This window comes from Mobula hypostoma, chromosome 2, assembly GCF_963921235.1.
Source record: "Mobula hypostoma chromosome 2, sMobHyp1.1, whole genome shotgun sequence".
Classification (NCBI taxonomy): Eukaryota; Metazoa; Chordata; class Chondrichthyes; order Myliobatiformes; family Myliobatidae; genus Mobula; species Mobula hypostoma.
Window position 1 is genome coordinate 175814756 of NC_086098.1, and position 23513 is coordinate 175838268.

Here is a 23513-nt window from a genome sequence, read left to right on the forward strand (position 1 = left end):
TATAGGCAGAAGAGATTTCCTATAAAAACAGAAAATACACAGCAGGTCAAGCAGCACAGTGGGGGGAGGGGGCGTCGACAGAAACATTTAACATCTGAGGTCCATGACTTGTAAACAGAGGTGTTCTGACCTTTCATAAACATGGCCATCCAAAGTTCGCACAACTCCTGAATCAGAATCAGGTTTATTATCACTTGACATATGCCCTCAAATGCCGGCAGCATTACAGCGGGAAGACATAAGCATTATTAAAATAAGACGTATGACGAGGTCGTATTTATGGACCGTTCAGAAATCTGCAAGCGTAATAGAGATGATGAAGTATACATAAATATTAAAACTATTAACCTTTTCTGACGGTGTTACTAAGTAACTTTTAAACTGAATGTTATTCGATTACAGTTCCACAGCTTAACTTTATAAAAGAAAAGTTTTGATCTGGCACTTTTTCCTTTGCAGCGAGCGATGAAATGCGATTAAAAATCGGCGAACAGGCGCCCTCCCCCTTTAGTGTCTGTGCGTTGACGTCGGGGTGTTCACGTGATACGGTTTGTTACATCGTCCTGTGTTTAGACACATCGGGAACAGCCGCGTCCGCTGCACGTCTTATCCTCGGATTCTCCAACCTAGAAAATGCCTTCTGACAAGTCGTTCAAACAGAGGAGAAGCTACGGTAGGTGGTCGAGCTGTAGAGGCGGCGGGGCAGCGAGAAAAAAAATGGGAGAAATGAAGGATCTTCGAGAGGGGGCGGGTAAAGCGAGAAATGAAATACTTGGCGAGGAGTCTTGGCTTGTGTTTTTCTCTCTGTCTCCCTCTCGCTCCTTCCTCAGCGGGGCTTATTTGCCTTTGACCTCCTCTCAGCTGACTGGGATATGGAGTGATGCCGCTGTGGATTCTCTTAGACAGCTGCTCAGAGGGTAGAGCCCTAGCCGAATATGTGGTAGGAGAGAGAGGGTGGTATCAAGCGCCCAGTCGCAGGCAGAGCGAAGAAGGAGCCTTCGCTAACGTGTTTAAACAAAGAGGACGCGCTCTGCCTGGGGACAATGTATTACAAATTCAAAGCCCAACTCTCAGCATTATAATTGACACAAATCTTGATTATCTTTCTTTTATCTCCCTTGTCAATGGGAGACAAACCCAAGTTATATCTTTCAGCGTTGATATACAACCTATATCAGCGTGACTCGAGCTAACATTAACAGCAATTCTCGGGAAAGCGCTTTCAAAACAAAAAAGAACTGTGAATTCTTGTTATTGTTACCGTCCTTTGGAAGCCATTTTACAGTAAAGTCGCCTCTTTTTAAAAAAAAACAAATCTGTTATGGACAAAGAATTCCTACATCTCTGCAGGTGTTTTTTTTCTCGTTTCCCTTCCACCACCAATCGGAAATTTAATGTTAAAAAAGTCCCATTTTGTCAGCCGATCCAAGCTACAATGTTTTAAAATGTTGCCTTTCCTTTTAAAAATAAAACGTAACGACATTATATTTTGCCAGCGACTTGGTAGTGGGGTGGGGCGGAGCACCAGTTCTTTATGTATAACGTGCAATTTTTACATTTAGGGCAAATTAATGTTTATTTCATAACTCTTAAAAGTGATGGACGTTGTTTAAACAATAACCACAGCGATTATTCCCTATTGATCGCTCCTGTTTCAGAAGTAATTTCTGTTCTTGCCACAATTGTATGTTATAATGATAGTTTATAAGACACATCAATTTGGAATAATGAACATTTTAATATTCATTTACGGCTTTACTTTAAAAATTATTTTCAAAAACTTGACTAGTTTGTCAGGCCGTGACAAATGACGTAATACGTAATGGATACATATTTTGACATCTAGTTATAAATGACTCTTAAGTGGTTTGACTTTGGCTACAGGCACTGTTATTTAAATACGTTTCGTCCATTTTTTTGGTGGTGCGTGCAAAGCTGCGTTTGGCGTTAAATACCGGGACTTGCTATAACAATTCCTGCAAGAGGCCCTTTTCTCAAACTATTTTCTCATGGAGATTTGGGTCTTGTTTGCTTATTTACGTTCAAATATTGGCTCCTGAAACTTTTTGGGCAGGATCGAAATTATGGAAACTAAAAATCAGATTTTAATTACTGAGTCCTTTAAATTTCCGGAATATCGTGATTCGATTAAATTATTTTCGTATCGCCTTTTCTTAGTCGGAGCCAAACCAAGTATTGTCTGCATCCTGTGTTCGTGTGACTCGAACTAACGCTTAATAAACGGATTATAATTTCCTTTTTTTCTATACTAAAACGTTAGTACTTTACCGTCTATACTAAATTTTTGATGTAATATTCTAAAAGGTGGGAGAGTTTTAATGTGACAAGAGACCTATTGACGGCCTTCAGAGCAGTAACTCGCAGTACTGTTTCTGGTACTTGGGTGTATCCCATGTAATTGAGTTGTAAATGCCTGCAGATCCACCCAGGGTCCAGGTACCCTGGGTTTCCACTACCTCTCCAGATGAAGGGACCCCAGAAAGTTCAAAGTGCCTATATGCTGCCCTGAGATTTATTTTCTTGTAGGCATTCGCAGTAGAACAAAGAAATGCAGATGAATCAATTTTAAAAAAACACTCACAAAGACTGACCGATGTGCAAAAGAAGATAAACTCTGCAAATAATAATCATAAATAATAGGGAGGAACAGTGAGTTAGTGACTCACTCGTCCACCCTCGGTACGAATAGTTGTCTCCTTATCCTTGTATCTACCAGGTGATATTGTGTTCCAATCCGCCCCTTTGTCCAGGGAATCAAGACTTCGTATCGCACACAGGCCCTTCGGCCCAACCGCTTGCTTCATGCCAATCAGGATTTTCATCTAAGATGGCCTTGTTTGGCCTATATCTCTCAAAACTTTCAAACCTCTAAATCACATATTTGCAATCCATTTCAGGGTGTGGACATTTGTTATCTACAAGCCAACAAATGGCTTGCAAAAGTTCATGAAATACTGCCTCTTATTATAATTATTATTTTTTTGTATTTACACAATTTGTGTCTTTTGCACACTGATGGAATGCCCAAATTGGTGCAGTCTTTCATTGATTCTATAATAGTTATTATTCTATTATGGATTTATTGAGGAAGCTCACAAGAAAATGAAGGTAAATACATGTACTCTGATAATAAATTTACTTTCAACCCTCTTGCCTAATTTGATGCTATCTATTAAATAAATCTATTGTCTTGACAACCGGGTCATCTTAATGTATCTTGTTTTCCTGTACTGCAGCTGACAGAGTTAAGGAAGTTCAGCAGATTCGGGACCAGCATCCTAACAAGATACCAGTAAGTCACCGTTCACTTCAGTACTGAGACTAGAGTTGGAATTGCTTGTTTTTTTTAAAAATAGAGTTTCGCTTTGGATTACTGCTGAGAATTGACTGGATAAACGGGAATGTTTCAAAGAGCCAGAATCAGGTTTATCATCACTGACATATGTCGTGAAATTTGTTTTAAGATAGTTTTCTACAGTACAAGACATACAAGTTATAATGTGTATAAATAAGTATTGCAAATATAGCGAAGTAGAATTCATAGTTTCATTAACCGTTCAGAAATCCTGTATCTCTTCTCTGGTAGTAATGAGGGCGTGCCCTAGGTGGTGAAGTCCCTTAATGATGGAAGCCGTCTCGGGTTGGCCAGCCATATAGATTCCGACGGCTCTCTAACAGTCGATAATCCTTTTCTAATGACCGTCAAGGCTGGATAAACATTTTTTTTTGCAATTATTCTTACTAACTTCTCAGTTGTAAAACGATTGTTAAGTGGGATTTTGACTATCTTTAAATGTGTTGGTGTGGACGTGCTGCTTCGCGGTACTGTGTGCGCAGCCCTGCGATGGGCAGGTGGGATGGGATGGGATGAAGCCGGCTTCTCGGTGACGAGCAGAGACGGCATTACATCATTGCATTTTACCGCATTGCGTTTCGGGAAGTCGACAGCATTGAGCTAACAACCTCCTGCGCCGTTTTCTCCTTTGCAAGCCGCTTGGCACCACTTTTAAAATTAAAGAGCGTGCTAATGCGTTTGCCTGTTGGGAACTTCGTCTTAAAGGGGCAGGATCTCTTGGCGATTAATAGCGTTTATTTCACACACCGTTTAAATCAAGTTTCCTAGACAGGACGAGAATGAACTATCACGGTAGTATTATTGGCATAAGTTATAGTCCCACAGCGCAGGAACGGACCTTCGGCCCGTCGTGACCATGCTAGCCACTGTATTGCAAGCCTCCAGTTTTTTTTTGCTGGTTGCTTCAGATTTCCAGCAGCTGCAGTCTCTTGTTTCTTTGTTCAGCGCCTACCCAATTCCTCTTCCAGCACCCGGCTTCTATCCCCTCCTCCAGCCCACTCTATCTGTCCATCACCCACACACTCCTCCCCCCGTCCCATCTATCCATTCATCTCCTTTTGTTTGATTCAGTGCCCCACCTTCACTTATATTACATCATCATCTCCAGCCCTTTGTTATCTGTCACCTCAGAGACTATCGCTAGTCGCACTCTCCACCTGTCAATCATCCCTTTTCAAGCTGGATGAACCAATCACCTGCCAGTTCTTGTCCCGCCTCTTCCTCACTCTTTATATCGCTACCTGTCCTCCACTGTCAATCTAGATGAAAGTTCTTAACCTGCAACATTTCCGTCCATAGATGCTGCCTGACCACGAGTTCCTCAAACAGATTCCAGCATCTGCAGTCTCCTATATCTCCACTGCATTTATCAATATAGTTCCATTTACCCAGCCTTAGTGATTTGTGTGATTATTTAAATACTGTTTAAAGCTTAACAGTACCCATTTCCTACTGCACCTCACACAGATATTATCTAGGTTCTGTGTGTGAAACGCCCTCAGATCAGTTCTAAACTTTGTGCCTGACACCTGTGTCTTGTTTTAGACATAGTGATAGGAAAGTACAGCACAGAAACAAGCCCTTCGGCCCATCTAGTCCATACTGAACCATTTAACCTGCCCAATCGACCTGAACTGGGATCATAGTCCTCCATGCTCCTATCATCCACATAACCATCCAAATTTCTCTAAACGTTGAAATCGAGCTCCAACATGGAGAAAAGATCTTTACTATTGCCCTTTATCTACTCCACTCCTAACTTGCCTCTCCCAGATCCGTCTTCAGTCTCCCCCACTATAGGAAAAGCAAATCCTCGCCCCTCTGCTTTCGCCTATTACCTATCAGCTTCCCTTCCCCTATGTTTTTATTCTGGCTTCTGCCCCTTTCCTTTTCAGTCCTGTTGAGGGCTCTCAGCCCGAAACATTGAGTGTTTATCCTTCTCCACAGATGCTGCCTGACCTGCTGGGTTCCTCCAGCATTTTGTGTGTGTGTGTGTGTTGCTCAAGATCAAAGTCAAAGTACATTTATTATCAAAGTACCATCACGTCACCATACACTACCCTGAGATTCATTTTCTTGCAGGCATTCACAGAACAAAGAAATACAATAGAATCAATGAAAATTGTACATGAAGACTGACAAAGAACCAATATGTAAAAGAAAACATTGTACAAATAATAATAATAAAGTAAATAAATAATATTGAGAACGGGAGTTGTTGGGTCCAGCACTTTGTTTATGATGCTCTTGTATCTGAAATGATCTGCCCAAGTACATCCTGCTATTTTGAGACTGGGGATAAATATTTTTCTTTTTAATTTTAAAAGGGCATTTGTTTTATAATCTTTTTGTTTATAGCAAATGTCCTCCCATTTAATAATAAAACTAACTTGCTTCCAGATGGAGAATGGGTGGGAATATGAGATGCTGGACAACTGCCAGCGTGCACTGAGGTATGCCTGTTGTACTTCACATCTAGACTGACAAGTGCATCTCTCTCCTGGGTAACCCTCCTGCCTTACATGCCATCAAACTGCTGTGTTCTGAAATGTCTGCTTCTGTTCACCCAGCACCATTGCATATTTTCTCTATTTCTTTGAAAGCATTCTACACTCAGTGGGCACTTTATTACCTAATAATGTGTGCCACTGTGCGCATGTTTGTGAAATTCTGCCTCTGTAGCCCCTCAACACCTTCTGCACACCACTACTGTAACATGTGGTTATTTCAGTTGCTGTTGCCTTCCTGTCAGCTTGAACCAGTCTGCCAATTCTCCTCTGACCTCTCTCATTAACAAAGTGTTTTCACCCGCAGAACTGCCGCTCACTGGATTTTTTTTTACTTGCTTTTCACACCCTTCTCTGTAAACTCTAGAGACTGGTGTGCATGGAAAAAAAACAGGAGATCAGCAGTTTCTGAGATACTCAAACTGTCCTGTCTGACCGCAATGATCATTCCACAGTCAAAGTCATTTAGATCACATTTCTTCCCCATTCTGATGTTTGGTCTGAACAACAACTGAACCTCTTGACCATGGCTGCATGCTCTTATGCATCGAGTTGCTGCCACATAATTGGCTGATTATCATCCTCATTATGTGTTGTGTCGTATGACATGGGTGATCGTAGACTTTGACCATTATTGTTTCTGGCAAATTTTTCTACGGAAGTGGTTTACCATTGCCGCTTTCTGGCAGTGTCTTTACAAGACAGGTGAGCCCAGCCATTATCAATACTCTTCAGAGATTGTCTGCCCGGCGTCAGTGGTTGTATAACCGTGACTTGTGATATGCACCACCTGCTCCCATGGCTTCATGTGACCCTCACCTTGCCCACGGGTGACCTGCAGGCTAGCGGAGGAAAGGAGCATCTTGCACCTCCTTTGGTTGAGACATCTCCACCCTGCCACTCATTATTATATCTGATTATATTTGGATTAATGAGCAGGTGTACAGGTGTGTACCTAATAAAGGGCTACTGAGTGTATGTACTTCCCTGAGCTCCTGCCTACAGAGGCACTGGTTACTCTTAGTGCATGTTGGACAAACTTGAAGGGCAGAAGTAAGATTGTCAACAAATTGCCATTTTGAGTATCGAGGTCAGCCATTCCCAATGCTGTCATTGCTATCGGGTGCAATGATTGGGTACTGGATAGCAATTACATTAAACTTCATTGATTGCAGGGGTACAATAATTCAGGGTGCATTGAAATTCCCCTCTCATGTGAGGCCTACAGGGTGAACACTATACATATTAATAACAAGCACACCTGGATTTAAGTGTTAATAGATAACAGGTGGGCAGATAACTGCAGAGGCGGGGCTTGGAGAGAGATGGGCAAAATGCAGGAAATTCAGATGACATGGGTGGGCACCATGGTCGGTATGGATTTCTTGGGCTGAATGGCTTGTATCCGTGCTCTATTGCTCAGTGACTCATCCTATGTTTAAACGTCATCTGCTGGTTCGGTGTTCCCATTCTCCACCCCAATCCCCCACCAATTCTCCTGTAATCCATCCTCCCCACATTCCCATCAACTCTTACCAGAGTCTGTCACCCCTCCATACTCTAGAGCAGGGGTTCCCAACCTGGGGTCCACGGAACCCTTGCTTAATGGTATTGGTCCATGGCATTAAAACAATTGGGACCCCCTGCTTGAAGGGCAATTTACACTGATCATTTAACCTCCTGCATGCTTACATTGCATGTTACGATGGTGTAGAGGTTAGTGCTGGGATTCCCAACCTGGGTACCACAGGCATCCATTAGTCTTGCGAGACCATGGATCTGCGCCTGGAAAGTCTTCACTCTCCAGGGCGCAGGCCTGGGCAAGGTTGTATGGAAGACCAGCAGTTGCCCATGCTGCAAGTCTCCCCTCTCCGTGACACCAATGTTGTCCAAGGGGAGGGCATTGACCCATACAGCTTGGCACCAGTGTCATCGCAGAGCACTGTGTGGTTAAGTGCCTTGCTCAAGGACACAACACGTTGCCTCGGCTGTGGCTGGAACTCACGACCTTCAGGTCGCTAGTCCAATGCCTTAACCACTTGGCCACGTACCATAGACCGTTTGCTTAATGGTATTGGTCTGTACCAGTAAGAACCCCTGGGTCTTACTGGGTAATACTATGATAGTGCCAGCGGCCTGGGTTCAATTCCTGACACAGCCTGTGAGGAGTTTGTATCATCTCTCTGTGATCACTTGGGTCTCCTCTGGTGCTCTGGTTTCCTCCCACATTCCAAAGACGTTGGGATTAGCAAGATAATTGGTCACATGGGTGGAATCTCCACAAACAATCTTATGAAAGATTGAGGATCAGCTGGAAGGACAGACCCACTAACACCATTCTACTGGAGGAGGCCAACTTGAACAGCATTGCCAACATGAGAAAGCAACACCAACTCTGATGGATAGGTCATGTCATCTGGGAAGCCTAACTCGCGTCTCTTCAGACAGATCCTTTACTGCAAGTTGAAGGAAGGTTGGTGAGCCCCTGGTGGGCAAAGGAAGCACTTCAAAGATGACATGAAAATCAGCCTGAAGAAATTCAACATTACATCTAGAAACTGGGAGGACATTGCACAAATAGATACACCTGGAGGAAATCTGTTCAAGAGAGAACTGCGCTACGTGAGAGCGACTTCTGCTGTGCCACAGAGAACAAGTGGCAGCTGTGAAAGGAGAGAATGAACAGCCCAAAGACCCAACCACTGACCACAGCCACCACTTACTCGTACCCACTCTGCAGCAGAATATGTGGATCCCGGATCGGCCTCTACAGACTCCCGAGGACCCACCAATAGACAACCCCTTAGGAGAACATCATACTCGACTCGAGTGATTGCAGTATTTCTATCCCTCAATAAAATACCGTAAGAGAATATTAACATTACATCTAAAAACTCACTCACCATGAGACAATGCATGCTACACACAGTACCAGAGGTCACGGTTCAACCTGGGTCATTGGCGTGGTGAAGCAACACTTGATATAATGCAAGATCTTGCTTTGTGCAAGGAATCGCAGAGAGTTGTGAGTACAGACCAGTCCATCACACTGAGCAAACTCCCTTCCACTGATTTCCCACTGCACTTCCTGCCTTGGGAAAGCAACTAATATAATCAAACTCACCACCCCCAATCCCAGTCATTCTCTCCTCCATCAGGCACAAGATGCAAAAGCCTGAGAGAGCCAACTTCCGAGTTCACAGATCATAAGACATAGGAGCATAATTAGGCCATTTAGGCCCTTGAGTCTGCGCTGCCATTCCATAATGGTTGATTGATCCCTCTCGACCGCATTCTTCTGCCTTCTTCCGTTGCCTTTGATGCCCTGATTAATCAAGAAACTATTAACCTCCACTTTAAGTATACCCAATGACTAATGCCTCCACAATATCTTCAGCTACATCTTTCAGACCACCAAGATGTAGTCCATCTGGTCCAGGTGTTTTATCTACCTTCAGACCTTAGAGTTTCTCAAACACCTTTTCCTTAATAATAGCAACTGCACTCACTTCTGCCTCCTCTGTCAAATCCCTGACGCTTGGATTTCTGGCATATTGCTATTGTCCTCCACAGTGGAGACTGATGGAAAATACTTAATAGGTTTGTCCGCCATTTCTTTGGCCCCCGTTGCTACCTCCCCAGCATTATTTTCCAGCGGTCTGATATCCACTCTTGCCTCTCTTTCACTCTTAATATATCTGAAAAAACATTTGGTACCCTCTTTTATATTATTGCCTAGCTTACCTACGCCAAGGTAGTAAAACAATTAGTGTGATGCTATTACAGCTCGGGACGTTTTAGAGTTTGACTCTGGCACCATTCTTCAAGGAGTCTCTGTACATTCTCCCTGTGGAATGTGTGGGTTTTCTCCAGGTGCTCTGGTTTCCTCCCACAGTCCAAAGATGTACAGTTGATCACTGTAAATTGCCCTGTGATTAGGTTGGGGTTAATGGGGTGCTGGGGTGGTGTGTTTCAAAGAGTCAGAAGAGCCTACTTGGTGCTGTATTGCCAAATAATAAACATTTCATTTTTCTCTCTCCTTATGGCTTTTTTTTTAAGTTGCTGTTTGGTTTTTAAGAGCTTCCTAATCCTTTAACTTCCCACTAATTTTTGCAATATCATACGTCCTCTTTTACTTTTATGCTGTCTTTGACTTCCCTTGTCAGCCATGGTTGCCTCATCCTTCCTGTAGAATACTTGGAATGTATCTTCCAAATTGCCCTCAGAAACCCCAGCCATTGCCGCTCTGCCATCGTTCTTTATAGTGTCCGCTTCCAATCAAGTTTGGCCAGCTCCTCTCTCATACCTCTAATTCCCTTTATTCCACTGTAATACTGATACATTCAATTTTAGCTTCTCCTTCTCAAACTGCAGTGTGAATTCTAGCATATTATGATCACTGTCTCCTAAGGGTACCTTTATCTTAAGCTCCCTAATCAAATCTGGTTCACAACACACCAAACCCAGAATTGCCTTCCCCATAGTGGGTTTAGTCACAAGCTGCTCAAAAAGCCATCTCATAGGCATGCTACAAATTCACCCTCTTGTCCAGCACCAACCTGATTTACCCAGTCACCCTTCATATTGAAATCCCCCAGACTGTTGTAATATTGCCTTTATTATCTTTTCTATTTCCCATTGGAATTTATATCCCACATCCAGACTACTGTTAGGGGGCCTGTGCATAACTCCCATCAGCATCTTTTTACACTTGCAGTTTCTAAACTCTGCCCACAATGATTCTACATCTTCTGGTCCTTTGTCACTTCTTTCTAAGGATTTGATTTCATTTTTTACCAACAGAGCCACCCCACCCTCTCTGCCTACCTGCTTGTTTTTTCAATACAGTGCATACCTGGTCAAGCAATTCAGTTGTTAGTCAGACCAGACATCAGAACGGGGAAGAAATGTGATGCAGATGACTTTGACCATGGAATAATTGTTGGTGCCAGATGGGTTGGTTTGAGTATCTCAGAAACTGCTGATATCCTGGGATGTTTTTATTCATTGAGTTGCTGCCATGTGATTGGCTGATTAGATATTTGAATTAATGAGCAGGTATACAGGTGTTGCCTAATAAGTGGCCACTGAGAGTGTTAAATTATAGAGCTTTATTTCCTTTGCACTGTCCTCCCAGAGGTTTTGTTAAGCTGTCTGTGCAAGATCAACATTTTTGGCTGTCAGTTATCCTCCCATATCTACTGGGGATACTCCTCTCTGGAAGGATCCAAGGTGGTCTTGACACTTTTTTTTAACCTAACTGTCTGTTTGAAAAGGGAAATTCACTACCTGGTTAATTCCCACATTATTAAGCTTTCTTGCCCCATCGTTTTGGGTCTCCTGTTCCTTCAAGGGCACGGTAGTGTAGCGGTTAGCGTGTGCTATTACATCTCGGGGCATTATGGAGTTCGATTCTAGCGCCGTCTGTAAGGAGTTTGTACGTTCATCCTCGTGACCACGTGGGCTTCCTCCCACAGTCCAGAGGTGCAGGAGTTAGTAGACTGATTGGTCATTGCAGTTGTCCTATGATTAGGCTAGGGTTAAAGAGGTGGGTTGTTGGGCAGTGGCTTGTTGGATTAGAAGTGTCTGTCTGCACTCGGTCTCTAAGTAAATAAGTAGAACCTTTTGACTGTGCATCTGTTTCGTTGACAGGTAATCATCGAAAGATACAAGGGGGAGAAACAGCTGCCAGTGCTGGACAAGACCAAATTCCTCGTTCCTGACCACGTCAACATGAGTGAGCTTGTTAAGATTATTCGGTGAGTATAACCATCCAGTCTGCAGAGGAGAAGTACTTTTCTGGATTGGAAATGCCGGACATTGTCTGGAGTTTGTTTAAAAATAGAAGCGGAAGAGGATGGAGAATTTATCCTTTAGCCAATGTAGCCTCCATTGACCTTTGATGGACATTTAGAACATAGAATAAATGGACTAACCCTCAATTAGGGATTGCATGGATAAAAGGTTTTAGTTAAAAATCTGGCCAGGACTTACCGAGGTTTATTTTGGTGCCAGGAAGGTTGAGGAGAGATTTTGTAAGGAAGAGCTTCATAACTCGGTTAAACAGAGGGAAGTCGATGTTCATATGGAATGGATAGAGTAGGTAGTGGAAATCATCTCAGGGCAGAAATGCCTGAAAGGGCAGAGGGAGAAGCTGGGAAGTGCAAGAGCCTTGCATCCCACATCGCCTGGTTTGGAAGCAGTTGTTGCCTGCAGTCATCGGGCGCCTGGACTGACTTCACACACCTGAGCGCTGAATTGATTCCACAGCTGTGGGCTCACTTTTGGTCACTTTGCAGTTCATGTTCCATGTGTTTTTGTTTACATTTTTTAAAAAACTATTTGCGTGATTTGGTCAAGGCTGAGGATGGAGGACAAACTGGTGGTCAGCTTGCTACTCAGTAAGGTTTACTTGCTTCAGTACTGAACTGAGTCTGCAGCTGAGGCCTACAACCATCGGCACTCACCTTAGTGCCCAACTGATTTTCACTTTCAGTAACTCTGTGGTTAACCGTCTGTATTATTTGCTTACTACTTTATTGTTTTGGGGTTTTTTTTTGCACATTGGATGTTTGGTGTTTATTGTGTAGGTTTCTTAATGGCTTCTACAGCATGGAATAGTTCCTTCTGACCCTTCAAACCTTGCTGCCCAGCAATCCCTGATTTAATCCTGCCTAATCACAGGACAATTCACAATGACCAATTAACTTATCAATTGGTATATTTTTGGACTGTAGGAGGAAACTGGAGCACACAGAATAGTCATGGGGAGAGCGTACAAACTTCTTACAGGCAGTGGCAGGAATTGAACCCAGGTCGCTGGTATTGTAAAGCGTTGTGCTAACCACTACACTACCGTGCTGCCCCAGTTTTGTGGCTGAAGGCAAGAAGATGAATCTCAAAGTTGTATACTGTACGTACACTGATATAAATCTACTTTGAACTTTAATGAAGGCCAACACAGCATATGTCTTCAAAATCATCCTATCAACTTGCATGGTAACTTTGAGGGATGTGAACCTCAACGTCCCTCTTCTTCCACATGGCTAAGAATCCTGTCATTTACCTTGTATTCTTCATTTCAGAGTGATTTTTTGGGGGGGGGGGGAATTGAAGGAATCCAAGGATATTGAGTCAGTGAAAGAGGGGCAATGAAGTGTAGACAATGAAGCATTTGATGACAAGAAAAAAGGAAGCTGTTCACAGAAGTAGCTTTATCTTGTTCTGTGGCAGAGCAGCTGACTGTCCTCCAAATGCAAATTTGCTTAGAAGTGGTCCTGCTCTTATTGGGAGTGGTTGCAGTAGTTTCTGAAATAAGATGTGTAATTGGTGTTTTCTCAGTAAATTCAATCTGTTCTGCAACTAACTCTTTGCTACAGCCCTCTGGTTCCCAGTGTGGGGCTTCGGTTTGACGGGGAGGTTGGGGGTGAGGGTGGCGCACTGTTATTCTTACACTTACCATGTTAATCTAGTTTAGTATGGGCATGGCAGGGTACCTCGGGCTCCAGGGACCGCACTCCCTCAGCTGTGCGGGAACTCCAGTCCGCTGCCCGCTGCCCACATCCTGAGCACTGACACAGAAATTATGTCATTTGGAGGAGCTCAGGCTCTGAGCTTTGCAGCTGGACCCACAGCTGACGTTGCTGCCTTCAGATTTGTTTATCACAAGTACATCGAAACGAGCACAACACAACCCAAGGGGGTGCTGAGGGCAGCCTGCAAGTGTTGTCACGCCCTCTGACGCCAACATAACACGCCCTCCATGCTCAGCAGAACAACAACATACCCCAGAGGATTGGGGAGCGGTGTTGGGGAACGGTATATACTCACAGGTCATAGTCATAGAAAAGTACAGCACAGAAACAGGCTGTTTGGCCCATCTAGTCCGTGCAGAACCATTTAAACTGCCTGTTCCCGTTGACCTGCACCCAGACCATGGCTCTCCATATCCCTACCATCCATGTTTCTATCCAAACTTCTCTTAAACGTTGAAATCGAGCTCGTATGCAGCACTTGTGTTGGCAGCCCGTTCCACGCACTCACGACTCTCTGAGTGAATAATTTCCTCCTCATTTCCCCTTAAACTTTTCACCTTTCAGCCTTAACCCATGACCTTTAGTTGTAGTCCCACCCAACCTCAGTGGAAAAAGCCTGCTTGCATTTATCCTAAAGGTCCTTAAAGGTAGCAGCACATGTCACCACAGTGGCAAAAATGGGAGATCCCTCCCCCACCCCCATGCCAAGACACAGGAGAAAAGCAGGGTTGTGGCGCACTGATCAGCGGGTAGACTGCTGCTTAGCACCAGTGACTCAGGTCCAATCGCAGCCTCCGATGCTGTCTGTCTGGAGTTTATGCATTTTCTCCATGACCATACAGATTTCCCCCCAGGTGCTCCAGTTTCCTCCTCCAGCTCCCTGGCACCTTCAACGTACACTTATTAAAGTCAGAATCGGAATCTGGTTCATTAAAACCGGCATATGTTGTGAAATTTATTCTCTTTGTGACAGCAGTTCAATGCAATACATAATAGAGGGGGAGAAAACTGAATTACAGTAAATATATTAAATAGCGCAAAAATAAAAAGTAGTGAGGTGGTGTTCATGGGTTCAGTGTTCATTCAGAAGTCGGAGGGCAGAGGGGAAGAAGGTGATCCTGAATGTGTCTTCAAGCTCCTGTACCTCCTCCCTGATGGTAGCGATGAGAAGAGGGCATGTGGTGCATGATAGCAGACATCCCACCCTGCAAAAACTCATTTCAGAAAGGTAGCACCATCAATTTGCGGGAGACTCCCGGAACTTCCGGGAGAGGTGGGATGTCTACAATAGAGTAGCTCCTTAGCAGCTGGCCAGCTAGTTTAAATAACATTAGCTATGCTAATGAACGAATGACACCTGTTAAACTCACCTCAACATGTCTTTTACAGTCTTAACCCACCATGGGCAACAGAAAATTCACTGTTGCAAACAGTGCAGCGAGCAACACTGTCATTATTTTTGACCCCTATTAGGCAGGGGTACACTTTAGTGTAGTCTGGGGTGACGTACGTTTTATATATATTTCTTTGGAACACTCTGCCATGGTGCGCGCTCGCGCCCTCGCTCTCAAAAAAAAATTGATTTCAGGGGTATTGTATATAATTTGCGGGCATCAGGGAGCCACTATTAATATGCGGGAGACTCCCGGAACTTCCGGGAGAGGTGGGATGTCTGTGATGGGGGTCCTTCATGATGGATGCCCCCTCCTTTTTTTTTGAGGCGTCACTCCTTGAAGACGACCTGGAAACTACAGAAGCAAGTGCCCATGATGCAGCTGACTGAGTTTACAACTCTCTGCAGCTTGTATCGAACCAGCGAGTTGTAAACTTAGTCAGCTCCATCACGGGCACTAACACATGTTACCATATACTTTGGTGAGGTTCATTTTCTTGTAGGCATTCACAGTAAATGCAAAGATTATGTGTTAATTTGGCTGGCGGGGTGGAGATTTGTCTCTACCAAAGGAGTGCAAGGTGCTCCTTTCCTCCACTAGCCTCAGGTCACCCTTGGGCAAGGTGTAGCACCTGCTTAGTCCCTCAACCAGGGCCACGTGAACCCATGGGAGCAGGTGGTGGATGGTCGTATGAGCAGCTGGTGTATATCACAAGTCCTGGTTATGTGACCACTGATGCCAGGCAGATGTTCTCTGAGGAATATTGAGGTTGCGCATCTTGTAAAGACACTGCCCAGAGAAAGGCAATGGCAAACCATTTCTGTAGAAAAAGATCACTAAGAACAATCATGGTCAAAGATCACCTACATCATACAACATGAAACATAATAATAATGTGTTAATTCAAAGCCTCTTTCAGCATGTGCTGACACTTTGCATTCTTTATAAATTTAACACGGCTGTCCATTTAAAGAAAGGAAAAACTTGCATGTAATTTAAAACCTTTGAAGAACATTGAAAGATTTTTATCTGATACATTCAGTTGACAGAAGGTTCTGTTTAGGCAGAGTTGTTAGAGTGGGGCCAGCTTATTTACCCAGCTAAACAGTGTCACTATGGAGAGTACCACAAAATGCTGGAAGAACTCAGCCACTCAGGTAGCACTATGGAGAGAAATAAACCTGGGCTCTTTTCTTTAGAATACTGTGGAATCTTTCATGTTGCAAGTGGAAGCAGACATCCCACCCTGCAAAAACTCATTTCAGGGAGGTAGCACCATCAATTTGCGGAGACTCCCGGGAGAGGTGGGATGCCTGCAACAGAGTAGCTCCTTAGCAGCTGGCCAGCTAGGTTAAATAATGTTCGCTATGCTAATGAATGAATGACACCTGTTAAACTCACCTCAACTTGTCTTTTACAGTCTTAACCCACCATGGGCAATAGAAAAGTCACTGTTGCAAACTGTGCAGTGAGCAACACTGTCATTATTTTGACCCCTGTTAGGCAGCGGTACACTTTAGTGTGGTCTGGTTGTGACGTACATTTTATATTTTTTTTGAAACACTCTGCCATGGTGCGCTCTCGCTCGCACGCTCTCTCTCTCGTGGTAGCTTGCGCGCTCTTGCTTGCTTTCTTTCTCGCGCTCTTTCCCTCTCTCGCGCTCTTTCCCTCTCTCGCGCTCTTTCCCTCGCTTGCGCTCTCTCGCTCGCGTGCTCTCTCGTCGCTCTCGCGCTCTCTCATGCTTTTCTCTCGCTCTCAAAAAAATTGATTTCTGTGATATTGTATATAATTTGCGGGCATCAGAGAGCCACTATTAATATGCGGGAGACTCCCAGAAGTTCCGGGAGAGGTGGGATGTCTGTGGAAGAGCCCTAGTTGACGTTTCGGGCTGAGACCCTTCAGCAGGGAAAAAGGAGTGCTACAATTACTGGACTGGGATTTGAACCCAGAATCTTGTTAAATTTCCAAGCAGTAGTGACTAAGCCTTGCCTGACACAATGATACCATGTTTACAGAGATCCACATGTCTCCTGGTTTTATAAGCACTTAATCTATGAACTTTTTACCATGGGTGTTATTGACTCTTTGAGGTCAATGTCTTTAACTTGTTGATATATCTCCCACCATGCTCTGCTCTCCACACATGGGGAAATTCTACCAAAATACACAGAATACACCTTCTCAGTGCATATGTCCCCAATATTTTGTATAAACATCTCTCTTTTGTAATTGTTTGCTTCATATAATTCATTATTTAGTTTGGAAATAACATGGAGGAGCAACTTGAATTTTTCTTTAAAGACAAGAAAACCAAGTTTAAAAATCCATTTGTTCTGTTTGTTGAAAACATTTGTGATGTCTTTCACTTGCAGCCTAAAAGATCCTTCAGTATTCTAAAGCAAAGAGCCTGACATCAAGCAAAACATAGAACAGTACAGTACAGACTTTTCAGCCCTCAAAAACTCTGCAGATGCTGGATTAAAAACAAAATGCTGGAAAGACCTGTCAGATCAGGCAGCATTTGTGGAGAAAGGAACGGTTAATGTTAGAAACCTGACTTTGTTTTCTTTCTTTGTTCTGATAAAGGGTTTAGGAGTTAATATTATTAACTTGGTTCACCTTCACAGACCTTCGGAGCTAATTGATTTGACAATACCTGGCTTTTTTTTTTTGTTTTTTGGATCTTCTGTGCGATGACCTGTAATGGAAGCACCAGCACCCAGGAAGGAAAAACTCGACAGAAAGTGGCGGATACAGCCCAGTCCATCACAGGCAAAGTCCCTCACCATCACAGAGAACATCTATGTGGGGCGCTGCCACAGGAAAGCAGCATCCATCGTCGAGGACCCCCACCATCCAGGGCATGCTCTCCTCTCACTGCTAGTACAGGTGCCCCCCGGCTTTTCGAACGTTCGCTTTACGAAACCTCACTGTTACGAAAGACCTACATTAGTACCCTGTTTTGGCTTTCAGAAGGTGTTTTCACTGTTACGAAGAAAGGCAGCGCACGATAAAAAATCAGCGCGCGCCCCGAGCAGCCACTCTCCCCCGGATTCGGAATGGCATTGCTTAAACACGTTGCATTGAGCAGCCGTTAGCAAGATGAGTTCTAAGGTATCGGAAAAGCCTGAAAGAGTAAGGGTGTTACACTTAGCGTAAAACTAGACATAATTAAGCGTTTCGATCGTGGTGAACGAAGCAAGGACAAAGTGAGTTTGGCTTGTGGAAGCTGACGAAGATGATGTTGAAGAGGTTTTGGCATCCCATGACCAAGAACTGATAGATGAAGAGCTAATGCAATTGGAAGAGGAAAGGATAACAATCGAAACCGAATGCAGAAAGTGAAGCACTTTTCGCTGCAATGATAAAGTACGACTTTAATTTTGAAAGGGTACGTAGGTTTAGGGGATATTTGCAGGACAGTTTGAGTTTTTACAAACAACTGTATGATAGAAAAATGTGCGAGGCTCAGTAGTCAAGCAAGCCATCCGCATCAGCCACAGCAGACGACGAACCTCGATCTTCGACATCGAGGCGGGCAGTCATAGGAGAAGATGAGCTGCCTGCCCTGATCGACAGTGAGATGACACCCCCGTGTCCCACCACCCCAACACCCGGGCCCCGGACAGATACTGTACCGATTCACGAAGAACGCAGCGGTAGCTGGGAAGCACACAGCATATCTTTAAGAAAAAAGCCGAAATAAACGTGCTAATTAATTAGGTGCCGCGTAACATGTAATTAATTAGCATTTTTATTTTGGCTTTTTTCAACGATGTGCTGTGTGCCTCCCACTGCATTTTTCGTGGCAATGTATCGGGTTGGCGGCCCGGAGGGTGGGGGCCACTGCACCACCCAGCCTGCGACGACTCAGTCTAACACACCATCATCAGTGTGCTCGGCGCTGTTTTCCCAATTCCGATAAGTGATATACTGTACATACATTACTTCTACTTTATATAAGCTGTGTATTTTTACGTGTTATTTGGTAGATTTGGCAGCTTCATAGCTTAAAGGTTACTGGAGAGCGCGTTTATGCCAACAGCGCTTGCGTGAGATTTTCGCTACGGAGATCTGTGCAGGCAATCATTGTGGAGAAGTATTTCTACTTTATATAGGCTGTGTATTTATCATATCATTCCTGCTTTTACTATATGTTACTGGTATTTTAGGTTTTATGTGTTATTTGGCATGATTTGGTAGGTTATTTTTGGGTCTGCGAATGCTCACAAAATTTTCCCATATAAATAAATGGTAATTGCTTCTTCGCTTTACGACGTTTCGGCTTACCAACCATTTCATAGGAACGCTGTACCTTCGGATGGCAGAGGAAACCTTTATTGGGTCTCACACCACCAGTTCCCTACAGTTATTACCCTACAGCCATCAGGCTTCTGACCTGGGTCTGCAATCTGCAACTGCGATCTGCAACCAATGAGCTCACTTTAAGGTCTCTACAACTCGTGTTCAGTATCTTTTCTCTATTTGCACAATTTGTCTTTTACACATTGGTTGTGTGTCAGTCTTTTTTACTTATAGTATTGTATAAATTCTGTTGTATTTCACTACTTTCCAGTAAGTTCCTGTTGGAAAATAAATCTCAGGGTAGTATATGGTGATATATACATACTTTGCTAATAACTTTGAAACAGCTTCCATTTATATAGCACTTTTCAGAAAGCAAATGTTTTCAACATGCTTCTAGAAGCATATTTGAACAAAACAAATTAAGACACCCAAAGAGGGAGTAAGTGTGGTGAAAGATGGAGGTGTTGTAGGAAGTTAGAGCAGTGTAGGGACGGGTTTCTAGGCTTCAGCTTTGGGCGCTAGAAGAGGCACAAAGGATGCGGGTGCATAAGAGGCTGGAGTCGGAGGAATGTATTAGTCTTCAAGAGTTGTGGGATGAGATGTCATGAATGCTGTTGAATTTTTACCTGTGGGCTACAAGCAGCCATGCAGGCGGGGGGGGGGTGCGCAGGTGGAGGGGGTGTCTGGAATGGAAAGTTTAGGTAGGTCTCCCACTAGGAATTGCTCTGCACAGATCTTTATTAGAGGACACCTTTGGAGCCACATTGAGTTGCTAAGATTTGGCGATGGCTTTTCAGGAGTGCTTTCCTACTCTGAGTCAACACTTCGAAGGGGGATGAGTCTGTTAACCACTGCATGGCCACTGTATGCTTGACCAGGAACACAGCATTAATGTGACTGTTAATAACCTGTAATTCGGAGAACACATTTACTTTGACTTTGGCAAATGTACAGCAAAGTACGTATTTGCTACCACATACTACCTTGAGTTTCATTTTCTTGCAGGTATTTCAAAGTTCAAAGTACATTAATTATCAATGTTTGTATACATTACAAACTTGAAATTTATCTCCTAACAGGCAAGGCAAAGAAACCCAAAAGAACCCGATTGTAAAAAAAGACTATCAGAACACCAGTGTGCAGAGAGAAAACAAAACACATCATGCAAATGATGCAATATGCTGCGAGCGAGCGAGCGAGCAAATAATGTTTTGAACTGGAGTCGGCAAAGAGCCCCATAAATCAATATAGTTCGGGGCAGAGCCGAGTCATGCAGCAGTGACCTGAACTGCCTCAGGTCCCAACACCCTGACCTTTTCAGTCTGGCCCAGCACCTCATTCCAAGAGATCCAGAATACAAGAGCAGGGATGTGATGCTGAGGATTTATAAGGCACTGTTGAGGCCTCACTTTGAGTATTGTGAACAGTTTTGGACTCCTCATCTTAGAAGGGATGTGCTGGCATTGGATAGGGTCCAGAGGAGGTTCACAAGGATGATTCTGGGAATGAAAGGGTTATCATGTGAGGAACGTTTGATTCTGGGTCTGTACTCGCTGGAATTCGAAAGGATGCGGGGGGGGGAGCGCGGGGTGGAACCTCATTGAAACCTTTTGAATGTTGAAAGGCTGAGACAGAGCAGATGTGGAAAGGATGTTTCCCATGGTGGGAGAGTCCCTAGACAAGAATGCACACCCTCAGGACAGAGAGCAAAGGGGCATCCGTTCAAAGCAGATGCAAAGAAATTTCTTTAGCCAAAGGGTGGTGAATTTGTGGAATTTGTTGCCATGTGCAACTGTAGAGGCCAAGTCACTGGGTGTATTTAAGGCAGAGATTGATAGGTTCTTGATTGGACATGGCACCAGGTTAAGGGGAGGTAATGGGGTTGAGGAGGATTTTAAAAAAAAGGATCAGCCAAGATTGAATGATGGAGCAGACTCGATGGGCCAAATGGCCTAATTCTCCTCCTATGTCTTATGGTCTTAGATCATCATCCAAACATCGGGTTCAGTTGCCTCAGAACACTCTGAGGCCAGGACCTCAGTGCCTCGATTCAGCCTGTAACCGACCTTTCTGATTTGGCACAGTCTCCGTCCAAACATTGAGTTCAGTCAATTCAGTATTTACAGGAAAATGAGAAAGATTAGATTAGATTCAACTTTATTGTCATAGTGCCGAGTACAGATACAAAGCCAATGAAATGCAGCTAGCATCTGACCAGAAATGCACAGAATAGTGTTACTTACAAAATAACTGTGAATAAAAAGTGCTACAGCACAAATATAAAAGTACTGAGACAGTACAATACTGCTTAGTGCTGGGATGTGAGGTTCAGCAAGGTTACAGCCTCAGGGAAGAAGCTCTTCCTGTGCCTGCTGGTGTAATACGATAGACTTTATGAAAAACTGTAATAGACAAACAGCCATTGTGAAGAAGAAGACAAATTGTGCAAAGGTAAACAAGTTGTACGGAGAACATGAGAGTGGAGTCCTTGAAAATGAGTCTGTAGTTTGTGGAATGAGTCTGGTGTTGAGCTGTGTGAAGTTATCTACGCTGGTTCAGGAGCCTGATGGCTGTAGGGTAATAACTGTTCCTGAAGAGAGCATCGTTCAGATGGTGGGGGTCCTTGATGGATGTTGCTTTCCTGTGGATGTACTCAATTGCTTGCTCCAGCATTACCAACAAAATCCTTGATTCCAAATGGAATATGCTTTGGAAAAGCTGGACACTGCTAGCCATTGAATCTGGTGGATTGGAGGGATCTGCAGTCAGTGGAATTTGAGTGTTAGATTACTGCTGTTATTTATTAACTCAGAGGGCCTCTCTCCACTGTGCCAGTTCATGGGCAGCTGAGCGGGGCACTAATTATACTGACCTGGACTAACCGAAGCATTGGGTCAGTTGAGGTGACTTATCCACAAAATGTACACACAGCGAAGGAATTCTGGTTTCTGTTTGACAGTGTTGTGAACTCATCAGTGGTAGGAACTTGTAAAGCCCTAGGAAGTAAGTGTGTGTGTGTGTCTGTGTGTCTGTGTCTGTCTGTCTGTCTGCTAGATCTGCAGTTCCTGACCTCTTTTATATGCCATGGACCCTGTGAGGAATTGATTAGGCAGGTACAGAAACATCTTCTAAAAGATACTTGGGCAGGTAGATGGATGAGATACATTTAGAGCAGGAGTTCCCAACCTTTTTTATGCCATTAACCGAAGGGTTCATAGACCCCAGGATAGAACCCCTGTTGAGAAATATGTGGGTCAAACGCAGACAAATGGGACTAGCTCGAGTGGGGCTCTTGGTCAGCGTTGTCCATTTGGGCTGAAGGGTCTGCTCCCATGCTGTGTGTCTCTGATTTGTTACGGGGGAAGGGCTGGAGGAATAGGATATCAATTCACAATGCATGCTGCTGTTAGGAATACTCTGTTGTGACATCCCACACTGTAGGCGCCCCAGAGAATGGTGATGTGGGGGGGGGGGCGTGGAGAGGAGGGTCCAGACATGGAACTTCAACTTGGCCACAAGTTTTATATCCTTGAGGCAAAGTGCAGTAGGTTCAGCCAACCAGGCATCTTGGGGATTGTAGTTTTTCACTTTCTGCATAGACTCAGTGGCTACTTTACTTGCTAGCTCCTGTACCCAATAAAGTGGCCACTGAACGTATGTCCATGGTCTTCTGATGTAGCTCATTCACTTCAAGGTTTGACATTTGCATTCAGAGATGCTGTTCTGTACACTACTGTTGTAGTGCATGATTGTTTGAGCTGCTGTCACTTTCCTGTCAGCATGAAACAGTCTGGCCATTCTCCTCTGATCTGTCATTAATAAGGCATTTTTGCCCACAGAACTGACACTCACTGGATTTTCTTTGGTTTTTGGTCTATTTTTTGTAACCTCTGTAGACTGTCATGTATGAAAATCCCAAGAGGCAGTTTCTGAGATACTCAAACCACTCCATCTGGTACCAACGATCATTCCACAATCAAAGTCAGTTAGGTCACATTTCTTCCCCCTTCTGATGTTTGCTCTGAACAGCAACTGAACCTCTTGACCCTGTCTGCATGCTTTGATGCATGGAGTTGCTGCCACATGATTGGCTGATCAGATATTTGCACTGGAGGATAACTTGTGTTCCATTGTTTAAGGAAAAAAGGCTCTAAGAATAAGCCAGGAAATTATAGGCTGGTGAGCCTGACGTCAGTGGTGGGAAAGTTATTGGAAGGTATTGTAAGGGACCGGATGTATAAGTATTTGGATAGACAGGGACTGATTAGGTGTTGTCAACATGGTTTTCTGTGTGGTAAGCTATGTCTAACCAATCTGTTTTTCAAGAAAGTTACCAGGAAAGTGGATGAAGGCAAGGCAGTGGATGTTGTTACGTGGACTTAGCAAGGCATTT

At 44.0% G+C, this 23513-nt stretch overlaps 1 protein-coding gene across 1 annotated transcript in view; it reads left to right on the plus strand.

The window, feature by feature from the left end:
- The first annotated feature begins 518 nt into the window (after positions 1 to 518).
- Positions 519 to 23513, plus strand: part of LOC134342694 (microtubule-associated proteins 1A/1B light chain 3A) — a 46371-nt gene continuing 23376 nt past the window's right edge. Inside the window, exons 1-3 of the mRNA XM_063041125.1 lie at positions 519 to 673; positions 3258 to 3313; positions 11536 to 11642. Coding sequence (XP_062897195.1) covers positions 634 to 673; positions 3258 to 3313; positions 11536 to 11642 — 203 coding nt within the window. The 5' untranslated portion in view covers positions 519 to 633. The remainder of the gene's footprint in view (positions 674 to 3257; positions 3314 to 11535; positions 11643 to 23513) is intronic.